Source organism: Pungitius pungitius, chromosome 6, assembly GCF_949316345.1.
Source record: "Pungitius pungitius chromosome 6, fPunPun2.1, whole genome shotgun sequence".
Classification (NCBI taxonomy): domain Eukaryota; kingdom Metazoa; phylum Chordata; class Actinopteri; order Perciformes; family Gasterosteidae; genus Pungitius; species Pungitius pungitius.
In genome coordinates this window covers 3,235,648-3,253,411 of record NC_084905.1, presented here as the reverse complement: position 1 = coordinate 3,253,411, position 17,764 = coordinate 3,235,648, and the positions used below count along the sequence as shown (strand labels likewise).

General features: G+C 48.5%; 1 protein-coding gene across 3 annotated transcripts in view; it reads right to left on the bottom strand.

Moving 5' to 3' along the window:
* Window positions 1-16,499, bottom strand: part of hipk2 (homeodomain interacting protein kinase 2) — a 61,988-nt gene extending 45,489 nt beyond the window's left edge. For all 3 annotated transcript variants that reach the window (XM_037450627.2, XM_037450628.2, XM_037450629.2), the window contains exons 1-2: window positions 15,950-16,499; window positions 210-1,371 (exon numbers count right to left, since the gene is read on the bottom strand). In XM_037450627.2, coding sequence (XP_037306524.2) covers window positions 210-1,371; window positions 15,950-15,968 — 1,181 coding nt within the window. In that variant the 5' untranslated portion in view covers window positions 15,969-16,499. The remainder of the gene's footprint in view (window positions 1-209; window positions 1,372-15,949) is intronic.
* Window positions 16,500-17,764: the final 1,265 nt, after the last annotated feature.

The following is a 17,764-nucleotide window of genomic DNA, read 5'->3' as shown; positions in this document are numbered from 1 at the left end:
TTTGGCCAAATAATCAGCTCAACCAGGAAAACATTCCACATTAAAGCTGGGATAAATCAAACAAGATGCAGAGAGTACAATGATCATCCAAAGAAAACAACGCACAGGACGACATATCGCTTTCTCTCGTACAGTGTTACATAAAATGCTTAAATAAAGTCCTTCATATCCATTTCACCACTATATGATTTCAAAGCTGCAGCTCTTACCTGTAGTATCTGGACTGCAGATAAGTGGAGCACACTGCTTTTGACACATGGCTGGCTGAGCCAAAGTCGATGACTTTGACCCTGTAGGGCTGCCGGGACGGGTCCACCAGCATGATGTTCTCTGGCTTCAGGTCAGCGTGGATCAGGCCCAGGCTCTTCAGTTTCATTAGCGCCGAGGCCACCTGCTGCAGAACGGGTCTGATGTACTTGAGCGGCAGGGGGCTGAACTTGTTCTGCTTGAGGAAGTCGTACAGGTTCTGCTCCAGCATCTCAAATACCAGGCACGTGTGGTTCTTGTGCTGGAAGCACTCGTAGGCCCTCACAAAGTTGTAGTCATCCGCACTCTCCGTGCTGAGACGCGCCAGGATGCTGACCTCGATCTGACCCTGCCGGGCGTACGACGGGTGGTTTTTCAAGATCTTGATGGCCACGATCTCGTTGGTGCCCCTCTTCCAGCACTTGACCACCTGTCCGAAGGTCCCCCGTCCCAGGAACTCCAGCACCTCGTAGGTGTTTGTCATGGAGCAGAGCACCTCATGCTGCACCAGCTGGTAGTCGCCCTCACTGTTGGAGCCGCTGTTCTTAGACGTCGCCGTGGAGGTGGCGGTGGCCACGGTGGCCACCGCCACTCCGCCGGCCGCCCCGTTCTGGATCATCGGCGGGCCGTGCTCCTCAATGATCTGCACGCTGCTGTTGTTGTCGAGCTCCTCACTCTTGCGCTTAAGCCCGCATCGCTGGTAGGTGTCAAGGAGACTGACCGTGCTGCGGCGCGTCAGGTTGTGAACACCGACCACGCCACCGACCCCGCCGCCGCCGCCGCCGCTGCTGTTGCTGCCTCCACCCCCGCTGCCCAGCAGAGAGCGCAGGGCCCCCGAAGTGCTGCTGGCTGAGGCGACCACGATGTGGCCCGCGCTGGCTGGGAAGATGAGTGCCTGCTCGTAGGGCAGTGTGGGTTTGGTGACCTGCAGGGAGCTGTTGATGCCGAGGGGGCCGGTGGCGGCCGACAGGTTCTTGCTGCTGTTGTGGCTGTAGACTTTGCTGTGGGTGCCGTACCCTGTCATATCCCAGTTACAACTCTGCTCCACCTTCAGTTTCTTCACGCTAAAGAAGGCACTTGATTGGAGAGTGTGAGGGGAGAACACTTGCACTTGCGAGGCCATACCTGTGAATAGAAAGGGGGAAGAGGGGAGGAGCAAAGAGGAGGGAAGGGGGATGAAAGTGAGAGGTTAGGGAAATGAGAGTGTCTGAAACACGAGTGGTAGCCGGTAGCTTTAAATAAAGACAGCCCGAGTCACAGCAGGTCACAAAAAGACCGAGCATTAATGCTGATGGGTCAGCACATTATCCTCTTCAACTCTTTAATAACGGAGTAAACTAACAAGCGTTAAATCAGCTTTAAAATGTAATTAAGCATTTGTTGTAATGCAAAGAACTACCATATCTGCATTTAAGGGAAATATTGTTTCTGCTATTGTCATGTAACATAAATAAAAGCCAGATAGTTTAGCAGATTTAGAGTAAGCCTTATGGAAACCACTGGTTCGTGCTGAGTAAATATAATTTCTCCAACGTTCACATCTGCGGCAAAGCAAATAGGCTAAGTGAATACTAAAAGATCACCCTCCAGAGACAGAGGACCACCACAAAAACGTACACAAAAACATGCGCACAAAGAAGTCTGAGAGATTGCAATATCCTTCCTGTCTACACAACTCAGCACTTTTTGGTCCACAATTGCTCACTTTAGGGAAGGTTGAGGGAAACATTTTGGTCAAATAAGTATGAGAACAGGAGGGCACTGAACTCTGTCACAACTACACATCCCGAAGAAAACAAAACAAAAGCAAAACTGCAGCGAGGCGGTGCTCTGAACTCCTGGGAACAAGCTGCCTCAGAATAAGCAAAAGCTTCTCCAAGCAAACAACGGCCCCAAAATAGTCCCTTTCTTTATCTCTCTTTTTGCAAACAGGCTTGTTTGTACCATTGACACGATTATTACAGCACAGAGAAGATTACACAGAAACTTGTAGTAATGCTCCGCTTAAACAGTTTCAATTAAACCCCAAATCGGAGTACTGCGAACAAACTAAGAGCTTCCACCTGGACGTGTCAACGCCCACACCATCAGACCCCGCTGTAGATCAACTGATGCAGGAAACCCCAAAAACGCCACGGTCGTAACTCAAACGCAAACATTCGAAAAGTCCATGCATGCCAACAGCTTGCTGCTGAGAAGAAAACATAAACTTGCTTTTGTGTGTTTAATTGTCATCTGGAAGGCTGGAAAAGTTTTGCTTTTCTCTGTTGGAGGATAATTAGCGAAACATATCCCTCTAAGACGGGAGGACTTCCATAATTGTGGGCTGAGAGCGGAGAGGGGGTGACATGCCTGGTCACGTTGTCGTTATTAGCCCTTTGAGTGAGGATGGTGATCATTTCACTAGGAAACTGGCAGTCGTCCACTACACTTTGCTCCATTTGTTTTATTTGAACAGTCTTAAACTCTCTCCCTCCTCCTTTTCTAGATGTTCTTTAGTTGCTCTATGGCCTTGCTTGGATTTACTAGTTATCTGCGCGGTCATCTGGTCTTAGCCCTAATGCAGAAGGATTGAAGATGCAGTGCACATTGTGAGGGCTCACTGTCCTTTGGTGGGTGTTGTGCAACGGCTGATGGAGCAATGCGTCGACATGCTATTTATTTAGGCCTCAACCATTAAATCTGCACATATGCATGAACATATGAACAATAATCGATGATAATGTTTGTTCTTTTGCTGCTTCAAGTGCTCACACATTGCCAGCAGCCCTGTAGGCTGCAGAGAGGTAAGGAAGATCGCCTGCTAAGCTATAAGGGACGAGGCGCTCCGCTAATCACATAAACCCTGACGGCCAGATGTCACTCCTTGGATTACCAGTTCCTGTGCCTGGACGTTACACTAAAAATAATTTGAATGATGAGTTGCGTCACTGAGCAGCGTCAGAGCAGTGACAGGATAATCAAGAGGGACAGACTGATGGACACAGAGATGGATGGACAGACACCGAGCTGGCTTGTTTCTTTCATGGAAAATTCCAACATGAAATATCTGCCAGCGGGATTATGGATGGCTCTGGGTTGTACTGGGCCAGAGAGAGGCATGCTGCTCTTTGCATTAGCATCACATGAGTTCCTCCGCAACCCTGATCTTAGTCAGTCATTGACTCTCCATAAAGGTTTAACATTTTGGTCAAAGAGTTCACTTGACATTGCCTACAAGGTGCAATGAACTGAAGGACACATGTGTTCCCTTCAACTGGGGAAGCCTCTAAAAACAACGAAAATATTTGGAAATGACCAGGACATTCGTGAAATTCAGCTTTGACAAAAAAAAAAAATTCTGTCCAGCTGTTTTTTTTGCCACAAAACTCAAGGCTGCACAAACAGCGTTGTGGTTTGGAGCCCTGTGCACAACCCAGATAAGTAAATAAATAGACCAAAAGTAAGAGGTCAAACGGCTGGAATTTTATCTCATGACAACATACACAGGCAACAATGTGACCAAGCATACATCATTGGGAAAGCTGCTGCAGTGCTCACGAATCACCCTTCATCCAAACTGAGGTTCAAACACATGATCTAGAATCCAAACGGCCAAACCCTCCACTGTCAGAAACGAGGAGGCACTAAACTTGAAAATGTCCTCATGAAGTTTGTGTGGATTTTTTGACCTGCCAAGTTTAAAATTGTAAAGGCCCATTGTTGCACATTTACAATGTTGGAATGCCTTCAGTAGGCAAGGCGTTCCAGTTAGCATACCTAAAGCCACTGTGAGTCCTGCCTACTGCAATTAAGCATACCAGATACCAGAGAGGCATTTTGCAATGTTTGGAGGCAGCGCGTTGAAATGGTAGGAGTCAGTGTTTTCAGAGAGATTATTTCTCTGTCAGGGCTTTGTTAATCTTCTTTTCGGGAGGATCAGGACTGTTCTGCATGCCATCTGAGGGCGAGAGATGTACTGGAAAAAGGAGTGAGAGGACAACAGAGCGTGAAGAGCGGGGGCCATGAGTGGCCCTCGCATTCTAGCCTGTGACCTGCTTCTGTTTGCTCTCTTTTATTAAGCCCGTCATTTATACTCCACTGACAACAGGACAGAGCGTATTGATGAGGACCCCTTTAGAAACCCACCAAACCTGCCGGTCTTTTAATACAAAACCTGCTTGTCATTCAATTTAACCGTGGCTCTCCTTAAAGCTATGTGCTTTTTACGTAGTCATAATTATCAACATTTTATGTTAGGTATAAAAATAAATACAAAAAAGCCATCCCCTATTCCGGTAATCTGGTCGATGATCCCTTGCCTGGATAAATTTGGACTACTTCCTGAGGCCTAATGGCTACCGACACAGACCCGAGACGCTCTGATGACCCTGTCTCTTTACTGGACATTCAAGCGTCTGCAGGGCTGGAAGGTGAGGGAGGGGGAGGCCCAAATCGCTGGCTAATGAAATGACTTTTGACTGTCTAGACAAAGCATTATCTCACCCTTCGCTGCTGCTTGGGTGTTGGAGCACTATACACTCGCCGCACCTCCATTGCTTTTATGAACACCCTGACACAGACAAAAGGAAGAACAACGTAACGTATCTTAATAAAGTGTTGGGCCACCAGCAGAGCTTCAATTCAATCCTCTGATATTCTGCCATTTAGAAGTTCAATGAACCTGTCATTACACGTATGAAGCTGCAGAGTATACGACTCATAATACATTTAGTGAGCCCCTTTATTCTGTGTGAATAAACATCTGCGTCGGCTTCTTCTTGTTTGTCACCTATCTGTATACACAGATAAACATGATGGTCGAGAGAACCACTAGGGGACAAACTGGGACAATGTCTTTGGGGTTCAACCCAGCGTTGAACTTCCTGCTGAAGAGCCACACATCCACAAACAGCATCATATCCTTGAGTTGCTTCCTCTTGCCCTCAGTCAAGGAGCTGGAGCTTGACACTGCATGGTCCCTCTTTCTCTCACCCCCACCGCTATTTATCATCCTGTCTGCCTTTCTAGCCCTCTCATCTCTGCTTATTAATAGAATAATGCATCAGACCAGCTCACAGGGACATACTGTCATGCAGCTTCCTGCTGCATCAGCCTTTATGCTCTTCCTGACCACAGTGTTTGACCAGTTGGAATGGGTACACCATGTCTCTTGGCTCCCTAACAAAAACACAAAAGAGGGAAAATATCCATCTAGCCCAATGGCAGCATAAGAGGAAAATGTGACTGTCATTTGAGGGACACTTACAGGACTTCTCAGGTCGTAAATCAGCAAAATGCCTGCTGTAAATGTGACACTCCCTAAACTCTCCCCTTCCTGGAAGCAAACCGCCAAAGATATAACATGTTGTGTTGGCTATGAGATAACATGTTTGGCCTGCACTTGTTAAAATGCCCATGCAGAGCTAGATAAGCAAGAAGAGACACACAAGACAACCACCAATACAAAGGGCTGCATGCAGCCACACACATTCACATCCGTAAGGGTGGCGGTAATGAAGTTTATTTATTCAAACAAGCAATGATACGCTGTGTAGTTTGAGTAGAAATATTATAATTTCTAATCTGAAGTACGGGTTCAAAAGCTTGTTCCCCTTGGTAACCGTCAGTAGATAAGGAGGCTGCCATTAAGGCTGCACGTGTGGTTATAAAACGGCTAAAGTGAGAGAAACATTTCCCTTGTTTACACTGCAGGGTCAGCCTCACCAGGCAGCGAACCACGGCGCTGGGCTGGAGGAGAGGAGCGGAGGATGAGGAGGAGGAAGGGGCAGCAGAGTGGCTGTGCTTGAGCTGGATTTCTTGTTAATCAAATCACGAGAGAAGCAAGCATACAGCTACGCAGCACCCGACCTCTTCCCCACCGAGAAAGAAAAAAAACAGCTGGACAGACACATGTAAAGAGCCCTTGTAATATATGCCCTTCCTGCAGCAGAACGTGGAACAGAACAACTGTTTGTCCCGCGCCCTGTTTGTGCGCGGCGGCCTAAAACGAGAACACGGTCGGCTGAACTCAAACCCAAACCGCACGTGTTAACACGCAGCGTCCGGCGCGCTGCCGTCGACATCCACTGTGTGCGTGGTGCCCCCCCGCTGCCGGGACTACAGTCTGCAATGCAGGGCCCCCGTGAGGGAAGACTCCCACCTGATAAGCAGGCGTTCTCCAGGAGGCTTATCGTGTTTCACACAGCGAGAAACGCCCCATCACGCCACGCTTCCTCTTCTGCCATCGGGAGCAACAATGACGGCTGGACACAATGTACAATGACGAGATCAACAAATGAGAACTGTGGGCCAGAGACGGAAACCCGACACTGACAGCGAAAGGGGGAGGATGAGTACAATGTGACGTGAAAACACTGTACAATGGCAAATTGATTCAGTGGGGGGAGGGGGGGCAAAGCGGTATGGGCCTGGCTGCGCGTGTGTTGCGCTGTACAGAGTAACGTTTTTTTTTTTTTTTTTAGCGCAAATGTGAACAAACACCAAAATGAAGTTGAACAGAAAGAGAGCGATGGTCACACCTGGACACACGTGCCTGCAAACAGAGGGAGCTGGGTTCCTGTTGGCTATGGGGGGGGGAAGTCAGATTTCACATTTAATTTATCAAGGGAGATTCCCCGGTACATGCAAAAATGATGATAGTCCAAACAAGCCATTGACAAAGGAACTGAATGCGTTAAGTGAGTTGAGAATGTCTCCTCTCTCGACTGCCATTTCGGCGGAGCATTTCCTATATTTGCTAAACTACTAGAAGAGTCAAATGGCAGCAAACATTAAAAAAAACTAAAGGCAAAGACGGAGAGCGTTGGAGGGAAAGGTGCCAGTTGGATGGAGCGCTGCCGTGTTTCCCGGAGACGGCACCACCGCGTTGCCCCTCCTCGTTCCAGCGGATCGGCATACTTTTTTTTTGGTGTGATCTTGAACCAAGTGGGTCACAGCCCGCTTCCACACTGGTATTCAGAAACAAATAAAGCTGCAATAATGCCTGTCCTGCTCCACCAGGCAGGAACCACACAGAGCTGTGTGCAGATGCTTGTGCACGCGTCAGCAGGCTTGTACCCACTCACACATGAAACCCTGCATTTCTGAGGCTCCACGTGTATGTGTGTGTGTGTGTGTCTGTGCGTGTTAGTGTGTGTTTATCTTAATAACTATTAGTGCTCCTTACAACACCTTCAACAGTTTGTCGAAGACTTAAAAGTTGTAGCTGTGTTGTAACAACGTGTACGAAAAGCCTAAAGCCCACAAACACACACCCAGAGGGATGAAACCGATGCCCACCCCTTCGAAACCCTGCAATGAACTGGAACGGAGGAACCAGTCCAACCTGACCAGGCACCTGTGGACCAATCACACACAGGCAGGGCCCCACTTCCAGTCATTCTACAACACAAACTGACACATGTGTACTTGCCAGGAAAAGATATTCATACAAAGACTTTTCCTCGTTTGTTTTATGCACAGCTGGTGAAAAGCTACTAATGCCCGGCTCTTACTGTCAGCTCTCAGCTACGTTTCAAGTCGTCAGCTGGAGACCAGGATAGCTCGGGGGGGGGTTTAGAACGACGAGATGTGGCACACAGGCCAGTGCGTGCGTTTGATAATGATCAGCGCTGACGCTAATGCATGAAACCCGCTTTTTACTGCCTCAGAGACTGCAGGAAGAGGGGCAGAGCGGCAACTTCGACCCATTTCAAAACAGAGCTCTTTGTAAACCCCGATATGCGGTTGGCCTTCTGCTTCCCTGTGTCCCCAGTACACTCAACCTCCCACTGCTATCCAATACAAGCTGGAGATGGTGCACATGCCTCCCCGGGCGACAACACTGTGTGGTATTTCAGCGTGGTGCGTGAAGTTGCTTCTTAGGGCTTATTAAGGCCACGGAAACAGACTAATTTAGACTACAGACGGTTTTCTTTTTCCCCCTAAAATGCCTCAACATACACTCCTCCCTTCATACTGCAGGTGACTCATCCGCACAAACGCTTGACAAATTGTTCTAATCTCTTAATCTCTCTGCATCGTCTTCTTTTTTAACCCTCTCTACTTGTGCAGCTCCTCACGTTGTGTTTTCGAACAAAAGTAAGGAGGCCCGCCGTGCTAAATAGATCATGGCACACGCACAAACGCATGCGCTCGGGCCAATTTAGAAAAAAAGCATACGTGTCCTCAATCCAACCGACGTTGTGTCGTAAACATGGGTGTTGAATCTATTGGAGCTGAGGTAATAAATGTGGCGAACCAACTCAGCCCTCTGCGCCTGATTTCAGCGTGAAAATAAATGGCCTGGCTGTGAATAAGGAATGTTGGAAGGATCTGTATGTGGTTCATGTTGCTGAGATTGACGCCACTTGTTTGTATCCGAATGTCTTTATGTTTAATGCTTATGAATTCACGTCTCCCTCTGGCACGCTGCCTCTGTCTCCCTCTGAGACCTAATGAGGTAAAAAAAAAAAAAAAAGGAAACAGCAAAGGTCCACATAGCTAAAGGTCAACTTTTGGCCTTTTCCGTGCCAACTTCTTTAAAAGTGATGGAGGGGTGGGAGTATGTTTGTGTGTGTGTGTGTGTGTGTGTGTGTGTGTGTGTGTGTGTGTGTGTGTGTGTGTGTGTGTGTGTGTGCGTGTGCGTGCTAGGCTCCGTCAGGGAAGGCCAAGGGGTGATTGCATATGTAAGGAGGAGACAGGTTAAAGAAGACAAGGGGTGAGATATAACCCCAACACCACCACCCAACTCTCTCTTGGGACCACTGACCTCAAGCACCATCTAACCGTCCCGTCCCCCCCCCCTCCCCAAGCTCCCCTGACCTCTGGCAGTGCCCCTGTGGCCCATGGGCCCCTCACAACAGGGTATTTGTCTCCCCACACCAGCCTCCCTGCCCCCCTCTCTCTCTTTTTTTTTTTTCCTCTTAAGATTTGTTTCTCCCTGTCGCTCCGCAATTCTCACTATCTGGACCTAATCCCAGATTCCACACTCACGGACTGAAGGACTTTTTAGTTCCCGGAAAGTCCATGAGGATTTAGTGTTGAGGGCACTCAAGAGACATTTCGAAGGCCTTTATGCACGCTCTCCACTTTGGGACACTACCTGTTTGAATCACCCACAGTTCACCGGGTTATGACGTTAAACATGGGCTTGCCAGTGGAAGCCCAACGAATGAGATTAAAAAAAAGAGGTAAACAAAGTGGCCCGAGCATATCGAATTGCACGCGTTGATTCAAGCAGAGACTGCTTCACACCTGCTTTCATCATCAACATTTCCTTTGCTCACTGAAACTGTTTTGACAAAACCGTGTAAACAGATTGTTTGACAAATCCCCCCTCTTTTTGTAAGGCAGGGGGGGAAGGGGGCGGGGGGCCTGCGAGACGTTCAACCAGGAAGTAACGACGTATTTTGTTTAGTGTCAAGTCAGCGTGATGCACTGCTGCTTTACATCATTTCAAACCCCTGCAGCCTCTCGGGCTAACCCATTTAGCAGGTGACGTCAGACGTGTCCCTGAGGGTTCAGGGCTGGAGGCTTCGGAGGGGACGTTGGGGTCGGGCGTCTCTCGGGCCTGACTTGAGGGGTCGGTTCAAAAGGCTGTCAGGCTGAGTTGCTGGTCGGCCGTGATGGTGCCCGGGGCTTTGGGGCTTTGAAGTGGATGGTTATTGTTCATACTGCAACGCTCTTAAGCCCTGAAACGTATACTGCTGACATATATGATAATGTGCTATTTGTGATAATAAACAGAAATATCTAGTTAAGAAAATATTGAATATATTGCTATCTGTAACAGTGACCGTCACTTTTTATTTCCATTCCTGGTCCTGGTGTCATTGCAACAGCTTTCCCAGTAATAAAATAATGACTATCACACAGCATGCAGAGAAAGAGAAAACCACAATGCTTTAGAAAGAAGATGAGAAGAGCACATGACTGTATGAGGAAGGGAAAAGAATGAGAGAAAAAGCATGGCGGGAAAAGGAGAGCGCTGAAGCTGCTCGTGTCAATGTCTGTTGACTCTTTTGACCACCGCGGTCTCCGTCTACTGCCGCCTCCTTTCTCCGTCCTGCTCCTTTTTTTTTGCCTCCTGGCTCTGGAAAGATAGATGTCCCTGAGCGCTAGTCAACTGAGCTTTGAAGTCCCTTTGGTTATCGGCCAAGCGTAGCGCTGTACCTGCAGCCATCTGTGAAGGGGCCGCCAGCAGCCACCCATCGCTCCACTTCCCCGACCGAGAGGGGCCGGAGCCAGGAGTGGTGATGGGGCTGGCATCGGCGCTCAGTCCACGCGGGCCGGACATGGCGGGGCTGTGTCTACGGCCGTGAATGCCAGAGCGTATACCTTGAAAAAGCCAAACCTCGGTGGCCTAATCTTAATGATTAAATCTTTCACAGTTTATATCAATAGCTGCCTTCTAAACACTCTCCATCCTCACATGCACTGTCTGTCTCCTTCACTCAGAAGACAAGTTATGGACTCCATGAAAGGCTTGATTAAAAACCGCAAACCATTTTTTTCCATTCGCGCTTTGTGTAATTGTACAAATAAATTGACTAAAATTGATTTTGCCTGCGGTACCTCACATCATCTGTTGTATTTGAACCACATTAAACTTTTTGTTTTCATACCAGCTTGCAGAGTGCATGTGCAGTGTGACAGAGTTGAAAGGCCATGAACAGCCGGCGATGAACACAGCGGCAGCGGCAGCTCCCTTCTAGAGGGTGCGATGTCAAATGGACTGGTCACAAACAATAGGATTAAGACCTGGGACAATGTGCGTCACAAACAAGCTGGTGGTTCGGTTTGGGGGGTTTAGTGATGGCGATAAGACAACAGCGGGGGGGACTTAGTGAGGGGGGGGGGGGGTCGGGTCATGATTAGAGAGAACAAAAAAGCTACAGTAGTTGAGACATCTTCTCAAGCCAGGCTCCAATTACACACACACACGCACACACACATATTCATAGGGCGTCCAATCTGGCCACCAGGCTGTTGCTGAAGTGTCACATGGGCATCATGAGTGCTGGCCAATGGCCTCTCGGCTTATCGACAAACAGAGCGGGATGGAAGGACAGATAAGAGATGGCTGCGGGGGAGGGGGGGGGAAACGAGGGTACGGTGGGTGGGGGGTGGGAACTGGAGGGGTCATTGGCGAATGATGATTGCAAAGTGAGCAAGCGATCTGTGGCATGCGAGTGAAATGCAGATCAGGTTGGGGCGGCACTGTGAAGAATAATTCACTTTAAAATACAGTATTTAAAAAATTTTAAAAAAAAGAAGCGACACCCTCAGCATATAAAGTGACCTTTATGCTAAAGGAATCCTGGTTGTAATTATGGCTTACCAGGCCCAAGGTTAACAAAAGGCCTCATTCACTCGGTGCTATGTCGTGGAGCAGTAAAAGTGAACCATTGTTTGAACCGTGGCTCTCATAGCAGATCAAAGCAATGGATGTGTCATAAGGTGCGGAGACTCTCCGCACATTTCAGCTATACCCTCATTCTCGCTCTGGAGCGCTTATTACATTACTTTTAGCAAGAGGAGGTCATCTCCATTTAAGAGGGTCATTCATTTATTTTTGTCTCTCACGCTGATCCTCAAATACAAAGAAGTTGGACATTGATTTAGGTAATGTTGCGACCCACTGAGAGCAAGGTCTCCACAATGCATGCAATCACAAACCTTAAATCATCATGTCAATGGAATTGTGCCTGTGCGTTAAACCCTTCCTTAAGCATTCAGCAGCTGGGGGCTGCTGTGAAGCTCCTGGCCAGCAGTGTTAGTTTCAGAGCCAGAGATCGAATCGGCAACCTTCTAAACTAAAGGCCAACCCTTACCGGTTCAGTAGGTTGCACGCTATCACTTAAAATGCAGCTATCACATATTCGCAACTAAACCCTATGTACGTTTTAAGGTGCCTGCCACCGTTTCCTCACTTAACAGAGCCGGGAGTTGTTACCCTGCAAGTCAGAGCCAGAGGCAGCTGTTCCACACAAAGCCGACACCACACACACACAGTGTGAAACAACAGTGCGGGGAGAAAAAGGGGCCTTCACACATGCATGACAACCAGCACGGATATGCCGTGTGTAAGCAGTCGACGGGGTTGAGGTTCCATCCCCCAAAAGCCTCCTCCTTCGATAAAAAAACCCACTCGTGTCAGCAGTCGACGTGGTCTCCCGCGTCAAGTCAACTGCGCAGCACAGAGGAATGAACCAAAAAGAGTTGTTAAGCCTGCTGAGATATTGTGTGCTCATATTCAAGCTCATATACCAACCTGTCATTTCAGTTCAGGGTGACGTGACGCGCCGCCGATCCTCCCCCCCCCCCCCCCCCTCCTCCCCCCCCCAGCCCATGTCATGTGTATCCAAACCCTCTGATCACACCTGTGAACTATTTCAGCACATCAGAGGGCTCACGTATTCCCTTGTCTCCAACAGAGCAACACACACACCTCCTCTCACACAAAACTTGAATTCCCCCCCCCCCCCCCCCCCCAAAGCCTCAGTTTCTTCTCCTAAATGCTTCAACAAATCAATAGCACAAAGACGCCCTGAACACTGGGTTTCTCTTCCCTTTCTGATAGGAAGTTTTGAATAATGCAAAAGCGATACTGCTAAAGACGGCTTATCCATTTTCATAACCCTTTCTGAGCAAACCGTCTTCCAAACAAGTCACGCGGTGACGCATCGGGTCAGCAGGAGGGATCAAAACGGCCACTGAGTGACAGGAAAGAACGCGGGATAAACACTTTTAATGGCACCTACGAAGATTTACACCCCGAGCTCAGACTGTTCTTTCCGGTGAGCTATTTAAAATATCGCCCCCATCTCATTTCAACTGTTTGGCTAACCTCCCTCCCAAGGCCTCCGTCTTTCTCCGCTGTGGACATTGAAGAGCTAAACACAACTAACAGCCAGGAGGAGAGACTCCCCCCCCCCCCCACCCCCTCCCTGGTTGTCCCCTCGGTTCTCCCGACTCCCGCCAGGGTTCTTCCTGCAATTCTAATCAACGTTTTTAAAAAGCCGCCACCTTGGAGCTTAAGGCCGGGCTGTAGCGTGTGAGGAGGATATCAATCAAGCGGGTCCAAACAAGTGTGAGGGGAGAGGAAAGGGTGTGGAAGAGGGGGTTGTGGGTGGGGGGGGGGGGGAGAAGGAGGGGGGGGGGGGCACCTTTCCCTCAACACAGGACACGGTACAGTCCCGGGTACCAGGGAAGACCATGGGTGTCATTCAAAGTCCGGCTGTGATGCTGCGGCGCCCGGGCCTGAGTCATGCTCTGTCCACACATCCCGCTGGCGTAAATGAACATATCCTCCCTGAAATAGCACTAGTTGACCTGTGAAAAGGGCAGCTCTGCAAATGAAGCAGCCTCCCTGCCTGGTGACCGGGGCCTTCGCAGCTGTCCAACCCTCTCGCAGGCCCGCCACACAAATGGGGCGAAGCCACATGTGTGCCACGGCCGCGTAGGCAGACAGAGACAAATGCTCGCGCAGGCATGAGCAACACCGCAACATGCAGCCGGGAGGAGGGGGGGGGGGGGGGGGGGGGGGGGGGGGGCAGGCAGGGTTTGGGCCGTGTGTGAATATTAGCTTTTCCACAGCTGGGGGGCTGCTGGACCTGCTCTGTACATCAGACATCCATCAAGGTGTCAGTTTGGGTTCCCGGGGTGAGTCTGCCAGCGGGCCCGCCTCACGGCCGAGACGGACCAAAGGCAAACACGTAAAAAGAAGAGAGAAAAATAACACCAGAAGCTTCGTAAACACATTCTTGAAACCGGGTTGAAACAAATGAGTCCGGATGAGTGAGAAGGTGAAATCAGGTTTAACAAACGCAAGCGACCGTCTGCGTCAAAGCTCGAGTTAAAACAGAGGAAGTAGATAATCACATCGAAGTTAGTTTCCCTTGCACCAAAGTGTGAGTGATCACCATAATTGCCGGTCTCGGCCTACGTGAAGGCCCCCCCCCCCGAAACCTATTTTCCCCCCGTTGACTTGGGTCATTTCCATGACGCCTCTATGTGACAGGCCCCTCCAACACTGAGGAGGGCAGGCAGGGTAATTAATTCCCCCTGCCGCCTATTTCTCTTCCGTTCCTCCTCCTCCTCTCCGCGGCAAAGGGGGAAAGCTGGGGAATGTCATTTACACTAATTACCTTTTGCATTGGAGTCTAATTTCAACTTTCCTTTTCATGTTGCAGAGCCTTCATCTCGGGCTACGCCTGTGAACTTCCACACACACCCCCCCCCCCCCCCCCCCCCCCCCCCCCCCCCCCCCCCCCCCCCAGGAAAAAACCTCTACATCATTGTAGTGGCATGACAGCACTTAGGGGGGAGTTTGTAGCAACCGTACAGTTGTTCAAGTGGTGTGTCTTCTAAGGCGGCCTATTTCATAAACTAAATATCCATATTAGAGCCATCTTTTGCGTGAGATGTTTCTATACCTTCACTTTAAAACGTGTTTTCGACAGTTCTTCTCAACCGAAGAGAAGGCGTTTCCTTCAACGCCAGCAGAGGGACTATTGAGTAGATAAGACCACGTCAAACTCGAAGCTATTGGAACATAAATATTGGAAACAGCACGGGTCATCACTTGCTTTGTGCTGCAAGTCACTTAGCATAAGCTTCTGATTAGCATGTAAACCTGCGTTTCCTTTGGAGATGCTGTTAAAGGTTATTTGTCTTAATGTATGGCTGAAAAAAGCACCTCTGCAGGCTACAGTAACTAAGTGCATTACACAAGGATTTAAAGCAAAATCTCAGATAACATTACATGGAATTGTTCGATCTGCTCTTCACCATGGAGTTTAATTTATTGGTACTGTCAGTGTAGTTGCAGTTGTGGCACATGCACGCACTCCGGATCGTGCACGGATCACAGTGGGCCGCTCGCACTGTTTAACATCTACACATTGGCAACGACATTGCAAAGCAAACACGTTGTTTATCTGAATGACTCTCTTAGATTCAATTGTTGTTGGGTTTTTTTAAAGCTGTGCGACAGCGAACATGTTAGAGACGCGAGCATTCTCCCAATTGGATTAGGCACAGCTCAAATACTGCAACGATAGCGATTACACGTCCTATTTAGGCTTGCTTTGGTTTTCCGGTAGAAAAAAGAAAACCAAAGCAAAAACACCTCATATAAAACAACAACGTTTGAATAAATTCACAGGCGGCACTGAACGATGTAAAGTCGGCCGGTGCGGAGACGCCTGTGATGTACGACCGGACAGAACGAGAGCGATCGGGTCTCGGAACCCTTCCATCCCGCGTCTGTCTCCTCCGGAGCCCGGCGACCGTTCGCACCGAGAAAGCACAAACACAACACGCACCAGACACGCAGACTTGTCCCTGACCTTACTCGGGAAAAAGGGCTGTGCTTGCCGTATCGGTGGTAGCGGACCCGGACCCGGACCCGGGCTCGGACTCGGACCGGCTGCTGCCCGATCGCAGCGTTCACTCTTTAAAAACTGTGCGCAGCGGGCGATTGGACAGCCTACTTTGTCCGATGCGTGATATAATGCAAACAATCTGCGGACTGTGCGTAATGTTCGGGGGGGGGGGGGGGGACGGCAGGGAGGCGAAGCTGCGACGCATCTCTTTTCCCCATCAGCCGCAATTCAGTCGTATCACAATTGATTCTCAACGGGTCTCAGTGACAGAGAAGAGAGAGGGGGGGGGGGGGTTAGAAGAAAAAAACAGCCCGTTTTCAGAAGCATCTTACCTTCGTATACAGGGGCCATCGGTGCAAGGTTTTCCGTTATTCATGGCAAAAATATAAAGCGAGATTTCTGTTCAAAACTCAATGAAAATCTGCCATCTTGAAACAGTGATGATGAGAGAGAGTCGCCGCGGTCTCCTGCATTACCGGCCCAGTTCATTAGTGAGGGAAAGGCTCATAATTCATATCCAGGCGTGTTTTTCTTCTTTTTTTTTTCTTCTTCTCCAAACGCAGGTTCCGATGCGCAGCGGGGAGCGACGGAGGAGAAGGCTGTGCGATCCACGTCCCGAACCTGCGAGGCTTCTTCTTTTCTTCTCTTTCTTTATCTGGAGGCTCGGGTGATGAGCCGCGGAGGACGGGTTTTACTTCAGCTATTGCGCGACATGTCTGTGGAGTGAGGAGTCTCTGCAAAAGTTGCAGTGGTCAGAGCGCAGCGAGTTTCTGGTGTACAGTGAGCGAGTCGAGCGCAGAGCGAGTCGATGGAGGCGACGAGGAGGCACGCGAGTCAGCCTCGATCCAGACAAGACATGATGAGCACAATTATCATGGTGGTGGTGGTGATACATAAAAAAAAAAAAAATGTGTGGTCCTTGAGAAGGGGACAATTATATATTTTTAAATGAATAAAAAGGTGTTTAGTGTTGAACATAACACATAACACAACGTTCAAATCAAGAACTATTTAGAAAATGCAATATCAGAATGAAATAAGATGATTCAAAATTGTTAGATAAAGAGATAAGAGAACAGCAATCGTAGTACAATTATTATACAACACGAATTAACCACCAAGTCTACTATTGCTACTTTTGCTGTAATTAAGCTTTTTTTTTATTAGTTTAGTGGGTATATTTTTTCTCCCTCCTCCTTTTTGATGGGGAATGTGAAATAGTATCGCTTATTTTGAGTTGGATGCACACCATGGATAAGAAAAATAACGTGTTAACTACTACTACTACAACTCCCACAACTTCTAATACAAAATATATATATATATATATATATAAACAAATACAACAATAACGATAAGTTATAGTAAGTTAATAATAAGTTAACCAGCTACTGATTGATACATGATACAGTTATTTAGACTTAATGCGTGGTATCTATTTAAGGCCGTGCAAAGTGCCTGTGCGTTGGATGATTCTGCGGGTGATTCGTCATGCCTGCGCCAGGCTGAAGCGCTCCTACAGTAGGCTGAAGTATGACGACATGAGGTTTGCACAGAATGAAGTGGAGCAGAATCGGATTACATAGGCTCACACAAATGTGAGTAATCTGTCATTCATCAGCAACCCCCTAAAAAGCTCTCACAGCAATATTGGCACATAACATGTCGATTTTGACACGTGGGAGAATGTTAATGTAGCAGAGCATTAGGAAAGAGCTATAAAATAAATGTGAAAGCTGTATATGTCACTGTACAAGGGCTTTGATATTGTGGCTTTTGGACAAAACAAACATTCAATTAATGAAAAAGTGGTCGTGTCTCGCTGTGAACAACCAATCAGGGGCGCCCTATCTCAGCAGACGATGGGCATATTAAAGGCAACCGGCTCTGCAACAAGGAGTGCAATTACTCACTCAGTTTATGTATGTCACAGGGCCTTCAGTTGGCACACATATCAAATAGAGCTGACCACAGCATGTTTGAGTTGTGGTGTAACTGCAGGACAGGACATAAAATCAGGTCTATGAGGCCCTCAGGGTGCGCAGATCTGCATTTGTTTTGAGTAAAGCCCCAAAGTAATGCATTGCTCCCATCAGCAGTGCATTGTTTATTCATGCTAATTCCTCAACAAAAGCCATGAGCATGTT